Source organism: Osmerus eperlanus, chromosome 15, assembly GCF_963692335.1.
Source record: "Osmerus eperlanus chromosome 15, fOsmEpe2.1, whole genome shotgun sequence".
NCBI classification, from domain to species: Eukaryota; Metazoa; Chordata; class Actinopteri; order Osmeriformes; family Osmeridae; genus Osmerus; species Osmerus eperlanus.
This window is the reverse complement of record NC_085032.1, coordinates 16,491,304-16,506,957: the sequence shown is the minus strand read 5'-3', so window position 1 is coordinate 16,506,957 and position 15,654 is coordinate 16,491,304. Positions and strand designations below refer to the sequence as shown.

Genomic DNA, 15,654 nt, shown 5'->3' with positions numbered 1-15,654 from the left:
ATCTCAGAAGCCTTTCTGATTTCAGTTTGCTTGAGGGACTAAAATAATTGTCAATGTCTTTCTCAGGAGGAACAGTCCAACTCTAATATGGGAAAGTTCCGTAAAATTCAGCATGAGCTGGATGAAGCAGAGGAGAGGGCTGACATTGCTGAGTCCCAGGTCAACAAGATGAGAAGCAAGAGTCGTGATGTAGGATCAAAGGTTAGTTTCTCTCGGACTGATAGCTACTTAGAATATAATTACACTCTTATTATAGTTTCCTTATGAATATATTAGGCAGCTACTCTCCAACTGTTTTTGTTTATACTTTAACAAAATATTTTACTTTGTTTTAATCTCCTGCATCTTCTCCATCAGAAAGGACATGATGAAGAGTGAAGCTCTCAGATGGACGTCTTTACATCTTGAAACTGTTTTAGTAATTTAGCCTTCCCTTTGTTCTTCATGCATCTGAAACTGTACAGAATAAAGAGTATCAATGGAAACTTCTCTTTCATGTGCTGCTTTCCCCTGTACACATGTATTTTGCAGATATGTAGCAGATATATAATCTATGCACTGAATGTCTCGGATTCTCTTAAAAAACGGATGTAACCTTTCCCTATATACTGAGTACAAAATAGAGCAAAACAAAAAAAAAAGTTTAGGGAAAAAAAAGGTTAGAAAGGTAAAAAAAAAAGAGATGAAAATGGTTAGAAAAGAAGTTTCCATCATAGATGTTTTTCAATTTTTTTACATTTTTTATACTGACTATAAGGACTGAGAATTGAGACATTCCTGATCCCCCATGGCCATATATGAGGGACAACATTTTTAGTGCATTCCGGGCGAATGCACCAGCCACTAACCATGTCTAGTGTCTTTTTGTATTAATGTATCGTACAGCCATCGAAACAGTTAGTTAAATTCACAAATATTCTAATAACGTGAGCATCAGAACTGGACCATGGAACAGTGGAAGAAGGTGGCCTGGTCTGATGAATCACGTTTTCTTGTACATCCTGTGGCACCAGGATGCACTATGGGAAGAAGGCCAGCCTGCAGAGGCAGTGTGATGCTTTGAGCAGTGTTCTGCTGGGACACCTTGGGTTCTGACATTCATGTGGCTGTTACTTTGACACGTACCACCTGCCTAAACATTTCTACAGACCACGTACACCCTTTCATGGAAACGGTATTCCCTGATAGCAGTCGTATCTTTCAGCAGGATAATGTGTCCTGCCACAAAGCAAAACTTGTTCAGGAATGGTTTGAGGAACACAAGTTCAAGGTGTTGACTTCCCCAGATCTAAATCCAATTGAGCGTCTGTGGGATGTGCTGGACAAACAAATTCGATCCATGGAGGCTCCACCTCACAACATGACTTAAAGGATCTGCTGCTAACGTCTTGGTGCCAGATACCACAGCACACCTTTAGAGGTCTAGTGGAGTCCAATACATCGAACGGGTTAGGGATGTTTTGTGGTAAAGGGGAACCGACACAATATTAGGCAGGTGGTTATAATGTTATTGCTGATTGGTGCATTAGGAGGGCATCTTTATGTTCAAGTCTAGTAATAGTTAATTCTCTATAGGTTTTATAAAGGTTGATTAAGGATAGTGAAATCAATATATTTAGCCATTTAAAAAGTCATTGAGAGGGCTGATGTGTTCCTCTGTATAATACTTTTTGTATTTTATGTGCAGTGAGACATTTGCAACTTCCGATTTTTCCTTACTTTGTATAAATATATATTTTTTAATCCAGAAATATTGTTCAATGTAAACTCCTACCTTGATCGGTGTGAAAAATGAACAGTAAGAAGTGTCCCTGATCAGAAGCAGACAGGGCCCTGGGGAAGACTATCCTGAGATCACTGAAAGATACATTAGTAATCTAATCAAGAATAATGTTTGTATCAAATCTTCATCCCTCGGTAGTTATTGTACATTTCACAACAAAGCCACACTGTCACAACAATAAAATACCATCCATAGAATAAGGTGTGATATTTTTATTACAGGCCATGTTATGATCAATCTTTAAAGAGTACTACAGAAAAGGTAAAAAAAAGTTAATTACTAAAGCTGACTTTGGTCTAAACTTTCTTTAGACTGAAAACAAAAAGTAAACTAATGATCATCATAGAAAAAACACAATATCCTGTAATATAACCAACATAAAAACACACATAAAAAGAGGGCCTTACTGGTCTATTACTGATACAGTGAGGTACAGTAATACAGCTTTTGTGCAGGTTATACAGTCCTGGAACCATTGTTACAAAGTGCTGTTTTGATTGTTAGCGCTAAAGGCACACACTAACAAGCAAACATATGAGCAGAATCATGGACTGGTCCACATATACAGAAAACGATTATAACATTGTTATTCAGCAATCCACTTAGACATTCACGTATACATACAGAAATCATATAAATCATCAAAATTATATTAAAGTCAAACCCTCTGTCTGTGCAGTGTAATTCAGAGTATCACATGGCTCCATCCAATGACTTCTGTGTCTGACCAAGCGATTCCATTTATAGGTATAATACTATTATTTCAAGAAACAACAAGAACAAAAAGTTTCCCAGTTCAGCTATGACATAAATGTGAAAACATATTTATGGACAGTATTTGAATGTTGTCATTTCAGGTAGCATTATTGTTACAGATTATCTATAATCTAATAAAGAAAAAAACTAATATATATCTATTAGGTTTGATATAATAAAGATACTGTATTAACATTTAAGCTAAGCCAAAGATGCTAAAAATACGAGACATTCAAATATGAGACAAAAAGTAATTAGAGCTAAGAAAAACTCATACCTTGACTTGGACTCTGGTGGGCTGTGACCATTATGCCTGACAGAGAGTAATTCACTGTCTCCACATTCCAGAATCAGAATCTGCAAGTCACATGGGAGAGGAATGAGTGAGTGACTTAGTTGTCCAAGAAGGTCCTTTTACCTCACTGACACATGGTGATAAATATTCCCTCACCTGAAGTCTGACAGCTGCAACAGGGACAGTAAATATAAAATCAATCATCAATTATTTGAGTTAAGATAAAACCATTTAGTAAAAAGTATTAGTCAAAAAGAAACATTGACTAAACTTTAAATTCCAGTTCAGTTCACACTGCTTGTGGAGGCCAGATGCATAAATATAGCATCCGACCTTGATGGAGAATGATATTGGCAAAGACAAAGAGGAGTCCACTTCCCTGTGGTCTTACAGTCTTAACATGCCAGTTGCATTGTGTTCGGTGCCACGTCGCTGCTAACACGTGGAGACTGGACAGCTGGGAATGAGGGGTATAAAGAAAGGTTGTGCTTGGAATAGACGGCTCAGATGTTGACACTTAGTAAGGTGCTTCAATGAGGAGGTGGGGGGGGGGGGTTGGGTCAAGGTCGACCCAAGACACAAAGAACACATATTTTCCAATTATATTTCACGAATATAGTAGAGCCATAGTGTTCATCTCAACACTATATTCAAGAAATACAATCTCCCAGCGTACTATGAAGTATAACCTTGTTTGTTTTACAATCTTTATCACCTGAGTGGCTGTACAGCTTACTGACAGCATACCAATATTTACATTGTTAACATATGGAGTGGTATGTTAAGCTATAAAAGTTAATCAAGGAACCTCAAGGGTTCCAGCAATAAACCAAGGTGTGAAGTTGTGAAAGTCAAGAGGTCTCATTTCTGCCCCTTGAAGTCTTAACACAGGGTATCACTCTTCAGCAGGGACTGCCACCACATCATCACCTTCTACACAGCCTCACACAGTAATACACTGACAGCTCTGATACCTTCACAAGAACAAGACCAATGGTCTTTTTGGCTCCAATGACAATCCTTTCCTTACCAACAACCTAACTAAACAGCTCCCTCAGCTCTATGCTGTCTAAAGGACACGGTTAGAGACATGATTCAGGCATATTAGTCAGTTAATTCACATTGAATACACTGAAAGAAATCTGATTTGATCATGAAAGTATTTGATAGCCTATAGAGATGTTAATGGAATTTTACGGTTAAGAAGGTTTGGGTGTGTTGCTGTTGGGACACATCCCTGTCACACGCCAGTGCTCCTGTTTCACAAGGCTGGTATAAGGTGTGTGCTGCAGAACATACAGACTGAACTAGTGCTCAGGCAGACTTGATTGCATCTAGTAACAATTTCACAGGTCTATTTTTGTACCAAAGGATAAAAAGGAAGAAAGCAACACCATGTGGGCAAGATAATGTTCTTCTTACAATAGCTGCCACACTTTTGTTGCAATGGAACAGGATGCTGACCTTGCCTTGAAAAACAATAAAGGACAGCTGCAGTTGTTTAAATCATGCAACAAGCCTCGTTAACGGAAATTGATGGCCTTAGACACTATCTATGACAGAATGTACCTGCAATTTAAGTGCATTCACTAATATAAATTTACGAACATTCTCATGTTAACAAATAAGACACCATCATTAACTAACCCCCACAACAGCATAAAAACAAACACTTTGGTAAACTTTGATGAACTTGAATACTTCAAACCATAGTATGTTTTTCCATGATCTTCTTAATGAAATGCAAATAAACAAAACAATCTCCTTTTGATGAAAAAATACACAAATAGAAGTATGTGGAAGAATATCATAGATATATCTGCATTTTAGTTGCCGTCAACAAACTCCTCCAAAGAAACTAAAGAGTTAAATCATGGCCGGCTGCCCGACTCTCCTCTCCCCTCCTCTCCCCTCCTCTCCCCTCCTCTCCCATCCTCTCCCCTCCTCTCCCTTCCTCTCCTCTCCCCTCCTCTCCCCTCCTCTACAGCTCCTCTCCCCTCCTCTACAGCCACTGAGGCCTTATAGGTATCTGAAGTACACTCCTCTATAGCCAAATACAGATGTTTTTAATTTAGTAATAATTTATTTCATGGCTTGTTTTCCTTATAGAGGGTAACAAGCCCCTTTATAAAGAGGCCTTCATGTCTGGAGGGGAACAAGACAGAACAAATCAAAAGGTATGAGAGAAAAGGAAAGCTGTTATGTTATCTGTGCTTGGATGAATATCAACAAATAGAAAACAGCTGTTCAGTGTATTATAGGTGTTTGTCTATTATTTTCTCAGCAGACACCCTTTCTCCAAACTCAACTCAGCGGCGGTTAAGGTAAGAGCACAAATATTATAAATATGTATCCAAACTATGTTTTTTGCAGTGCCCCCTAAAGGTGCTATGTCTTCATCGGGGTGCTCTCCCTCCTTTGCTAGTCAAGGTTATTTTGATTGATTTATATGAACCTATTATATACTGCACAGAGCCTTGGTACACTCAGTAACCTCTGTAATATAGAAAACAGGCAGCAGCAAAGGTTTTATTTATAGAACCTAAAGGTTTTCTGAGGTGAGAATATAGAGAGGGATTACACCAGGGTTAACAAAGTTTACTCCATTATGGTCATGTTATTCTACTATCAGGTTATTCTACTGTCAGGTTATTCTAATCTTGGAATATAAATAGAAGACATGCAGCATGATACGATTTATATTATAACTGAATGGAGGATGTGAACATTTCTAACATTACCAGTGAACTACATGAACACGTTTTTATATCCAAGTTATTGATGCTATTCATCTTTTTTCCCCCAACAGATCTCAGTATGGGGGACGCCTTGATGGCAGAGTTTGGGGCAGCAGCTTCTTTTCTGCGGAAGTCAGACAAGGAACGTCTGGAGGCCCAGACTCGTCCTTTTGACATGAAGAAGGAGTGCTTTGTGCCTGACCCAGAGGTTGAGTACGTCAAGGCTTCAATTACCAGTAGAGATGGGGACAAAGTCACAGCTGAAACTGAGTTTGGGAAGGTACGTACATTACAGAAATTTGTGCAAAAAATTGCATGTAGGATTAAAATTCAAGATGGTTGATTTGATTGTTGTTTTTGCCATTTAAGATATTTAACTCTGTAAACAATTTGTCTATTCTATTTTTCAGACAGTAACAGTGAAGGAGGTTGACGTCCATCCCCAGAACCCGCCAAAGTTTGATAAAATTGAGGACATGGCGATGTTCACCTTCCTGCACGAGCCTGCTGTGCTGTTTAACCTCAAAGAGCGTTATGCAGCCTGGATGATCTACGTGAGTAACACAACGTACAAATAGGTTCCTACTGAGTAGAATATGATCATTTAAGAAGTAAAAATACTCTCCTCCCCCACAGACCTACTCAGGACTGTTCTGTGTGACTGTCAACCCCTACAAGTGGCTGCCAGTGTACGATCAGTCAGTTGTCAATGCTTACAGAGGCAAAAAGAGGAGTGAAGCTCCTCCTCACATCTTCTCCATCTCTGACAATGCCTACCAGTACATGCTGTCAGGTAAAACCCAACATGGTCTTTTAATACATTTGTACTGATGAAGCCAAATTGATCAAATTAATGTGGAAATGTGCCTTTTTCTTGACAGACCGGGAAAATCAGTCTGTCCTGATCACGTAAGTGCATAAAAGCCTACATGACTTAACTTGGCCATACAATAGGTATGTCTCTGGCTCTTTCACACTGTGCATTTTCTATCCCTTCTTAGTGGAGAATCTGGTGCAGGAAAGACTGTGAACACCAAGAGAGTCATCCAGTACTTTGCTAGCATTGCAGCTGTGAGTGGAAAGAAGGACGCAAGTCAGGAAAAAAAGGTAACATTGTAATCCTGACAAAGAGAATATTAATTTACAGTTATATTATCAATACTTACTATAGTTTGACATTGTGTAAATATTGGATTCTAGGGTACCCTGGAGGATCAAATCATCCAGTGTAACCCTGCCCTGGAGGCTTTTGGTAATGCCAAGACCATCAGAAATGACAACTCCTCCAGATTCGTAAGATTTCTTTAGTCATGTTTAACATGCACTATATTCTACATGATTATATCACCCAGTTGACAGTGAGTGTACAATTCCGTCACTTACAGGGAAAATTCATCAGAATTCATTTTGGAGTGAGTGGGAAGCTTTCATCCGCAGACATTGAAACTTGTGAGTAGTTTAAGACTAATGTCTCCAAAATGATGCTGTATTTAATACAAAATGACTGGTTTGATAAAATCATCAAAGCCAATGACTTACTGCTCATAAATCCTGGATTTGAGTAAATGTTTTGTATTGTATTTTTCTCTTTTTGACAGATCTTCTGGAGAAGTCACGTGTCACTTTCCAGCTCAAGGCTGAGAGAGACTACCACATCTTCTACCAGATCCTGTCTCAAAAGAAGCCAGAACTGCTGGGTCAGTATATAAACAGCAGTGTATGTACTATACTAAAAATGCTTGTACATTGACCACTGTGGATTTAACCAACCCAATCACATAATTTAAGTTTAAATACTTATTTACAGAGATGCTGCTTATCACCAGCAACCCCTATGATTACGCCTTCATCTCCCAAGGAGAGATTGCTGTAACTTCCATTGATGATGGTGATGAGCTCATGGCTACTGATGTTAGTGAAACATTTACACAGCAAACATGTTTATCTGTGGTTAGTATTTGACCATCATTGGAGTGTATACACTGTGTACTATTGTGTACTAGGAAGCCTTCGATGTGCTGGGCTTCACCCAAGAGGAGAAGAACGGCATTTACAAGCTGACTGGTGCCATCATGCACTATGGCAACATGAAGTTCAAGAACAAGCAGAGGGAGGAGCAGGCAGAGGCAGATGGCACTGAGGGTGGGAACACGTACTAGACAGTTTGTCTGTAGCATCATTGTATTTTTGTCTATGAAAAATCCTAAAAGGAGTGTCAACATAAACATTTCCAGATGCTGACAAAGTGGCGTACCTGATGGGCTTGAACTCTGCTGACCTGATCAAGGGTCTCTGCCACCCAAGGGTCAAAGTAGGAAACGAGTGGGTCACCAAAGGTCAGAATGTCCAGCAGGTGATTGTCAGAGAATATACCTCCATGAGCTTTTTGAAGACCTCATGCCATACATGACGTCCAATAAAGCTTTAATGATGTGCTACAGTGAATAATTATACTTTTTTAACTAAAACTATCAATTCTGAAAAAGAACGTTTGCTGACGTTTCATAATGTTTTTCTAATCCATCCATCTCTACAGGTGTACTACTCTGTTGGTGCTCTGTCCAAGTCAGTGTACGAGAAGATGTTCCTGTGGATGGTGGTGAGAATTAACCAATCCCTGGACACCAAGAACGCTCGCCAGCATTTCATTGGTGTGCTGGACATTGCTGGCTTTGAAATCTTTGATGTGAGTATTTGGTGGAAAGGGATTACGTTGAACTTTAAGAACCTTTATCTGTCCATATCTATCTTACTGTCTGGCAATCTATTTTGCTCTCAGCAATCACACTGAACCTGTAAATCTCTTTTCCAGTTCAACACCTTTGAACAGCTGTGCATCAACTTCACTAATGAGAAGCTGCAGCAGTTCTTCAATCACCACATGTTTGTGCTGGAGCAAGAAGAGTACAAGAAAGAAGGAATAGAATGGACATTCATCGACTTTGGCATGGACTTGCAGGCATGCATTGAGCTAATTGAAAAAGTAAGCAATTCACAATTACAATTTGCCTTGTAATTATAATGCAAACTTTTTTTTCCATTTTATTTTTAAGTTTTGTCTTACTTTCTAGCCCATGGGTATCATGTCCATCCTTGAAGAGGAGTGCATGTTCCCCAAAGCCAGTGATGCTACATTCAAGGCCAAGCTGTATGACAACCACCTGGGAAAAACTGCCAACTTCCAGAAGCCCAGGATGATAAAAGGTCGACCAGAGGCCCATTTCTCCCTGGTTCACTATGCTGGTATCGTTGACTATAACATTGGTAACTGGCTGGTGAAGAACAAGGACCCTCTGAATGAGACTGTGGTTGGACTCTTCCAGAAGTCAACAATGAAGTTACTTGCTGTCCTCTTTGCTGGTTATGCTGGAGCCGATTCAGGTTTGTTTATGGAGAATATGTAAAGATTAGTCTTTAAGTATTTAAACATGAGTTTCATCCAAAACGTGATTCATTTTGCCATGAAGCCGTGGCAGAGTCTGGTGGAGGAAAAAAGAAGAAAGGCTCTTCCTTCCAGACTGTGTCTGCATTGCACAGGGTCAGTAAGAGTTTGATTTGATTACACTGATGCAGCACAGTGACACCCAATATACTGGGTAACATTGTTTCAATCTCAAACAAATTTACCTGTTGACGCATTTACAGGAGAACCTGAACAAACTCATGACCAACTTGAGGTCTACTCACCCCCACTTTGTGCGTTGCCTCATCCCCAACGAGACCAAGACTCCTGGGGCCATGGAGAACCCTCTGGTCATGCACCAGCTGCGCTGTAACGGTGTGCTGGAAGGCATCAGAATCTGCAGGAAGGGATTCCCCAACAGGATTCTGTATGGTGACTTCAAACAAAGGTGAAAAAACAGATTAGCCAAGTGTACAATAACATTGCTCAGTTTAAATACGACAAACAACAATAAAGTTTGATATTTTTGTGATGCTCTTTTCAATTCAGATACCGCATCCTTAACCCAAATGCTATCCCTGAGGGACAGTTCATTGACAACAAGAAAGCAGCAGAAAAATTGCTAGGCTCTCTGGACATTGACCATACCCAGTACAAATTAGGACACACTAAGGTAAATCATGTACAAATACAATGTTGCAAAGTATTGTTTCTTTGAGGGAGGAGAAATTAAATTTGTCAAAATATATATATATTTTTTAATCAGGTGTTCTTCAAGGCTGGTCTCCTGGGTACACTTGAGGAGATGAGAGACGACCGTCTCGCCCTCATCATCACAGGGATCCAGGCCCATTCACGTGGTCTACTTGCCAGAGTTGAATTCCAGAAAATTGTGGATCGCAGGTACGGACAGACATTGCTAAAATTAACTGAACAAGTTTACAAGTGAGTTCTGAATATGATGTTGTACTTTGCAGAGATGCCCTGCTTGTGATCCAGTGGAACATCCGTGCCTTCATGGGGGTCAAGAATTGGCCCTGGATGAAGATGTACTTCAAGATCAAACCTCTGTTGAAGTCAGCCGAGACTGAGAAAGAGATGGCCAACATGAAGGAAGAGTTTATAAAACTTAAAGAAGCTTATGCTAAATCTGAAGCCCGTAGGAAAGAGCTGGAAGAGAAAATGGTCTCCCTTGTCCAGGAGAAGAACGACCTCCACCTCCAAGTCCAAACTGTGAGCTGTATTTCAACAACAAAAAAAGCAACAGCGCAATCTAGAGTTCAGAATAAATTTGAATATATTCATTTAAGTACATTGTGTTTACACATTGTTGTCCCTTATACACTTTTTGCTGTATTTGATCAGGAACAAGATAATCTTAGTGATGCTGAAGAGAGGTGTGAGGGATTGATCAAAAGCAAGATCCAGCTTGAGGCCAAATCTAAGGAGCTGACTGAAAGACTGGAGGATGAGGAGGAGATGAATGCAGAGCTTACTGCTAAGAAGAGGAAGCTGGAGGATGAGTGTTCAGAACTCAAGAAAGACATTGATGATCTGGAACTCACTCTGGCCAAAGTGGAGAAGGAGAAGCATGCCACGGAGAACAAGGTAAAGACCAACTTGACTTGATAATGAGATCAAAGTAAAAGTGAGAACAAAATATACCTACACTATATGACTTCAGGTTAAAAACCTGACTGAGGAGATGGCAGCTCTGGATGAAATCATCGCCAAGCTGACCAAGGAGAAGAAAGCTCTCCAGGAGGCTCACCAGCAGACACTGGACGACCTTCAGAGTGAAGAGGACAAAGTCAACACTCTGACCAAGGCCAAAACCAAGCTGGAACAGCAGGTTGATGATGTGAGTATCAAAAAATTAAGTCATCAAGTGTTACTTTAAGTTACAAGTAGAACAATGGTGTATGGTTTTCATCATGATATTCCACTTGTATGACCAACCAGCTTGAAGGTTCTCTGGAGCAAGAGAAGAAGGTAAGAATGGACCTTGAGAGAGCCAAGAGGAAGCTGGAGGGAGACCTGAAGTTGACCCAGGAGAGCCTAATGGACCTGGAGAACGACAAACAGCAGATGGAGGAGAGACTGAAGAAGTAAGATTATGAACTAACAGGACTTTATCATGACAATGCTTACTTTTAGAGAAAGGGTTACAATGTGTATAATTTCCACAGGAAAGACTTTGAGATAAGTCAACTCAACAGCAAGATTGAGGATGAGCAGGCCATGGGTGCCCAGCTTCAGAAGAAACTGAAGGAGCTGCAGGTTAGTCAATAGCACTGTATGGTTAAAGCTGCCTTGTAGGATACCAGCTGTTTGAACAGTGATCTCATCAGAAATCCTTACATTGTAGGCCCGTATTGAGGAGCTTGAGGAAGAGCTGGAGGCTGAGAGAGCTGCCCGTGCCAAGGTTGAGAAGCAGAGGGCAGACTTGTCCAGAGAGTTGGAGGAGATCAGTGAGAGGCTGGAGGAGGCTGGTGGAGCCACTGCTGCCCAGATTGAGATGAACAAGAAGAGAGAGGCAGAGTTCCAGAAGGTGCGCAGAGACCTTGAAGAGGCTACTCTGCAGCATGAGGCTACAGCTGCCACTCTGAGGAAGAAGAATGCAGACAGTGTGGCCGACCTGGGGGAGCAGATTGACAACCTTCAGAGAGTGAAGCAGAAGCTGGAGAAGGAGAAGAGTGAGCTCAGGCTGGAGCTGGACGATGTGGTGTCCAACATGGAGCAGATCGTCAAGTCCAAAGTGAGTGGTCCTAATATGAGAAGTTCAGTAATAGGCCCGAATAATCAGTTTCAACTTGTACAGTTTAAAAAAAGTATTTGTTCATTCATTAACAAGTCTATAATTAACAAAGATACTAAATTACAATCAAACCATTTTTTACTTAGCCAAAGATACTTGACCAACAGACCGCCATAAGTGTTAAGATAAAACCCCTGAAACAATATAATAACATTGTGATTCTTATGTCACCACAATACATGAACAGGTTTTTGTGTGTACCTTACTGCAGATACAGTATGTCCCTTAAATATTGTATGTATCTTTTTTCAGACAAACTTGGAGAAAATGTGCCGCACCCTGGAGGACCAGATGATTGAATACAGAACAAAAGCTGAAGAGGGACAGCGTACCATTAATGACTTCATAATGCAGAAAGCAAAGCTCCAAACCGAAAATGGTACCATACAAACATTAAAGACAAAATGGGTAACATTCATCAAGTCATTTACAAAATGATTCATTTACATTTTTTTCAAATGAAAAGGTGAGCTTACAAGACAGATGGAGGAGAAGGACTCTCTTGTTTCTCAACTGACCAGAGGAAAACAGTCCTACACTCAACAGGTTGATGACCTGAAAAAACAACTGGAAGAAGAAGTTAAGGTACTTCAAATTGAAAAAATGTTACTTTGATCAACTTTCCATCTTTCCACTTTCAATCCAGAGAAAACGTTACAGAAATGTTGATTTCTTTGAAGGCAAAGAATGCTCTAGCCCATGCAGTGCAGTCTGCTCGCCATGACTCAGAGCTGCTGAGGGAGCAGTATGAGGAGGAGCAGGAGGCCAAGGCTGAGCTGCAGCGCAGCATGTCCAAAGCTAACTCTGAGGTGGCTCAGTGGAGAACCAAGTATGAAACTGATGCCATCCAGAGGACAGAGGAGCTGGAAGAGGCCAAGTAAGGAGATCCTTACAATCACACAATGCTTCACTTCAGAATGGACAATGTACCACAATACAGTCAAAATAATTGCGCTAGGATTATACAAAGTTTATTTTCTGTCAAACAGGAAGAAGCTGGCTCAGCGTCTGCAAGATGCAGAAGAGGCTGTGGAAGCTGTCAATGCTAAATGTTCCTCCCTGGATAAGACTAAACACAGACTCCAGAATGAGATTGAAGATCTCATGGTGGATGTGGAGAGATCCAATGCTGCTGCTGCTGTTCTGGACAAGAAGCAAAGAAACTTTGACAAGGTACAGTGACGGATCTTCAAGAGAATCTGGGTAGAAATACAGAGCACCATTCATTAATGCTGCTTGTGTCACCTCCAGGTCCTGGCAGAGTGGAAGCAGAAGTATGAGGAGTCCCAGACTGAGCTGGAAAGCGCCCAGAAGGAGGCCAGATCCCTCAGCACTGAGCTGTTCAAACTGAAGAACTCCTATGAAGAGTCTCTGGATCATCTGGAGACCATGAAGAGGGATAACAAGAACCTGCAAGGTCAGACTGATTTCATTTATATTATTTAGTCCATCAATTATGGCTTTGTTTAACAGTGTTTTAATAAATGAAAAATATATATATCAAAAGAGGAAATTTCTGACCTGACTGAGCAACTTGGTGAGGGTGGAAAGAGCATCCATGAGTTGGAGAAGGTTCGTAAACAGCTGGAGCAGGAGAAGGTTGAGATCCAGACTGCTCTGGAGGAAGCTGAGGTGAGACAAAAAAATATTCTTAAAAAGATAAAAAGTACTCCCAGAAGCATTTGCTGGACACACATTATGGGCTGTGTTTTAGGGCTCCCTGGAGCACGAGGAAGGCAAGATTCTCAGAGCTCAGCTGGAGTTCAACCAGGTCAAAGCTGACATTGAGCGCAAACTGGTGGAAAAGGAGGAGGAGATGGAAATGTCCAAGAGAAACCAGCAGAGAGTGGTGGATACCCTGCAAAGTTCCCTGGAGTCTGAGACTCGCAGCAGGAACGAGGCTCTCAGGCTGAAGAAGAAGATGGAGGGAGACCTCAATGAGATGGAGATCCAGCTCAGCCAGGCCAACAGGCAGGCAGCCGAGGCCCAGAAGCAACTCAAGGGCCTCCATGCACATCTAAAGGTTACATTATGTATTATTATTTTAAACCTAAAAATGGTTAATCCAAGAAATATATATATCTGTGTATACATATTTGTTATAACTTAGAACAAATTGGAAGTTCAAGTAATACCATGTCAATACTACAATCACATATTCATTAAAGCAAGAGAATAATAAACCAAATGAAAGTGCAAGTACATGACCAAAATATTCTATTTCCCGACAGGACTCCCAACTGCAGCTGGATGATGCTCTTCGTGGCAATGATGATCTGAAGGAGAACATTGCCATTGTGGAGAGACGTAACAATCTGCTGCAGGCTGAACTGAATGAGCTGAGGTCCATGGTGGAGCAGACTGAGAGAGGCCGCAAACTGGCTGAGCAGGAACTGCTGGATGTCAGTGAGAGGGTTCAGCTGCTACACTCTCAGGTAACATGTTGATGGAGTACACCAGTTAAAACAGGTTATTGCATTCTTTCTAAATAAAAACACAACACTTTTTCTCTTATAGAACACCAGCCTGCTGAACCAGAAGAAGAAGCTAGAGGGTGACACTTCCCAGCTTCAGAATGAAGTGGAGGAGGCTGTGCAGGAGTGCAGGAATGCTGAGGAGAAAGCCAAGAAGGCCATCACTGATGCTGCCATGATGGCAGAGGAGCTGAAGAAGGAGCAGGACACCAGTGCTCACCTGGAGCGCATGAAGAAGAACATGGAGCAGACCATCAAGGACCTGCAGCACCGTCTGGATGAAGCTGAGCAAATCGCCATGAAAGGTGGCAAGAAGCAGGTCCAGAAGCTGGAGGCCAGGGTGAGTGTCTGAGACTGGTTGGTACCTTATGGTACCTTATTCCATCCTTCCAACAAATGATTTAAGATCATGAAACGTTATCCTGAGGGAAAACAGGTTCACAGCTGTCAACAACTTGGTATCCTTTTCCTCCAGGTGAGGGAGCTGGAGACAGAGGTGGAGTTGGAGCAGAGGAAGAGCAGTGATTCAGTGAAAGGAGTCCGCAAATATGAGAGACGCATCAAGGAGCTCACCTACCAGGTATACAGTAGTTCTTGCTGTCATCTGTAAAATGTCCTTTCATCAGAGCGTAGAGATTGAAAAACAAGATGGAACATGATTCTGTTTCCCTTTCGTCATGGTCCAGACTGAGGAGGACCGTAAGAACTTGAGCCGTCTGCAAGACCTGGTGGACAAACTGCAGCTGAAGGTCAAGTCCTTCAAGAGAACTGCAGAGGAGGCTGTGAGTAGATTTAAGTGATCTCAGAAGCATTTTTTATTGCAGTTTGCTTGAGACTAAAATAATTGTCAATGTCTTTCTCAGGAGGAACAGTCCAACTCTAATCTGGGCAAGTTCCGTAAACTGCAGCATGAGCTGGATGAAGCAGAGGAGAGGGCTGACATTGCTGAGTCCCAGGTCAACAAATTGAGAACCAAGAGTCGTGATGCAGGATCAAAGGTTAGTTTTTGTTCCAATTTCCTTCAAATCAGTTACAATGAATCTCTAATTACCTTTACTATCTACTAATATTGATCCGTCTTCAGAAAGGACATGATGAAGAGTGAAGCTCCGATGGACCTCTGCATCTCAAAATGATGGTATCGTAGGAATGTAGTTTTCCCTTCATTCTTCAAAGTAACTATCTATAAAGAATAAAGAGTGAAATGTTTCAAACTCTACCTTGTGTGCCACTCTTCCCTTAATAGACAGGTATTTAATATTTAGTAGATATAAGTGGACAGCCGGATTGCTTTATAGGGCCTTTATCAAACCAACTGACCTCAAACCCTTCCCCTCTTGAGACATAGAATTACTTCTCATCATTTATCGAGTGACCATATCTAGCT

At 41.1% G+C, this 15,654-nt stretch overlaps 1 protein-coding gene, 2 long non-coding RNA genes and 1 pseudogene across 4 annotated transcripts in view; 2 read left to right on the top strand and 2 right to left on the bottom strand.

Annotated features, from left to right (window-relative positions):
- The window catches only part of LOC134034745 (myosin-7-like), an 11,299-nt gene extending 10,814 nt beyond the window's left edge, over positions 1–485 (top strand). Inside the window, exons 37-38 of the mRNA XM_062479322.1 lie at positions 67–201; positions 358–485. Coding sequence (XP_062335306.1) covers positions 67–201; positions 358–378 — 156 coding nt within the window. The 3' untranslated portion in view covers positions 379–485. The remainder of the gene's footprint in view (positions 1–66; positions 202–357) is intronic.
- The window catches only part of LOC134034753 (uncharacterized), a 25,397-nt gene extending 19,134 nt beyond the window's left edge, over positions 1–6,263 (bottom strand). Inside the window, exons 1-3 of one of the 2 annotated variants that reach the window (XR_009932267.1) lie at positions 4,820–6,263; positions 2,817–4,723; positions 1,993–2,538 (exon numbers count right to left, since the gene is read on the bottom strand). This is a non-coding gene — a long non-coding RNA (uncharacterized LOC134034753). Of the gene's footprint in view, positions 1–1,992; positions 2,539–2,816; positions 4,724–4,819 lie in introns of those variants that run through there. The other variant, XR_009932268.1, reaches the window with a different exon arrangement.
- On the top strand, positions 5,644–15,486 carry LOC134034751 (myosin-7-like; annotated as a pseudogene).
- On the bottom strand, positions 9,255–15,654 carry LOC134034754 (uncharacterized). The gene is made up of 2 exons (XR_009932269.1): positions 15,319–15,654; positions 9,255–9,411 (listed from the first exon to the last, which is right to left on the bottom strand). It is a non-coding gene; the product is annotated as an uncharacterized LOC134034754 (long non-coding RNA).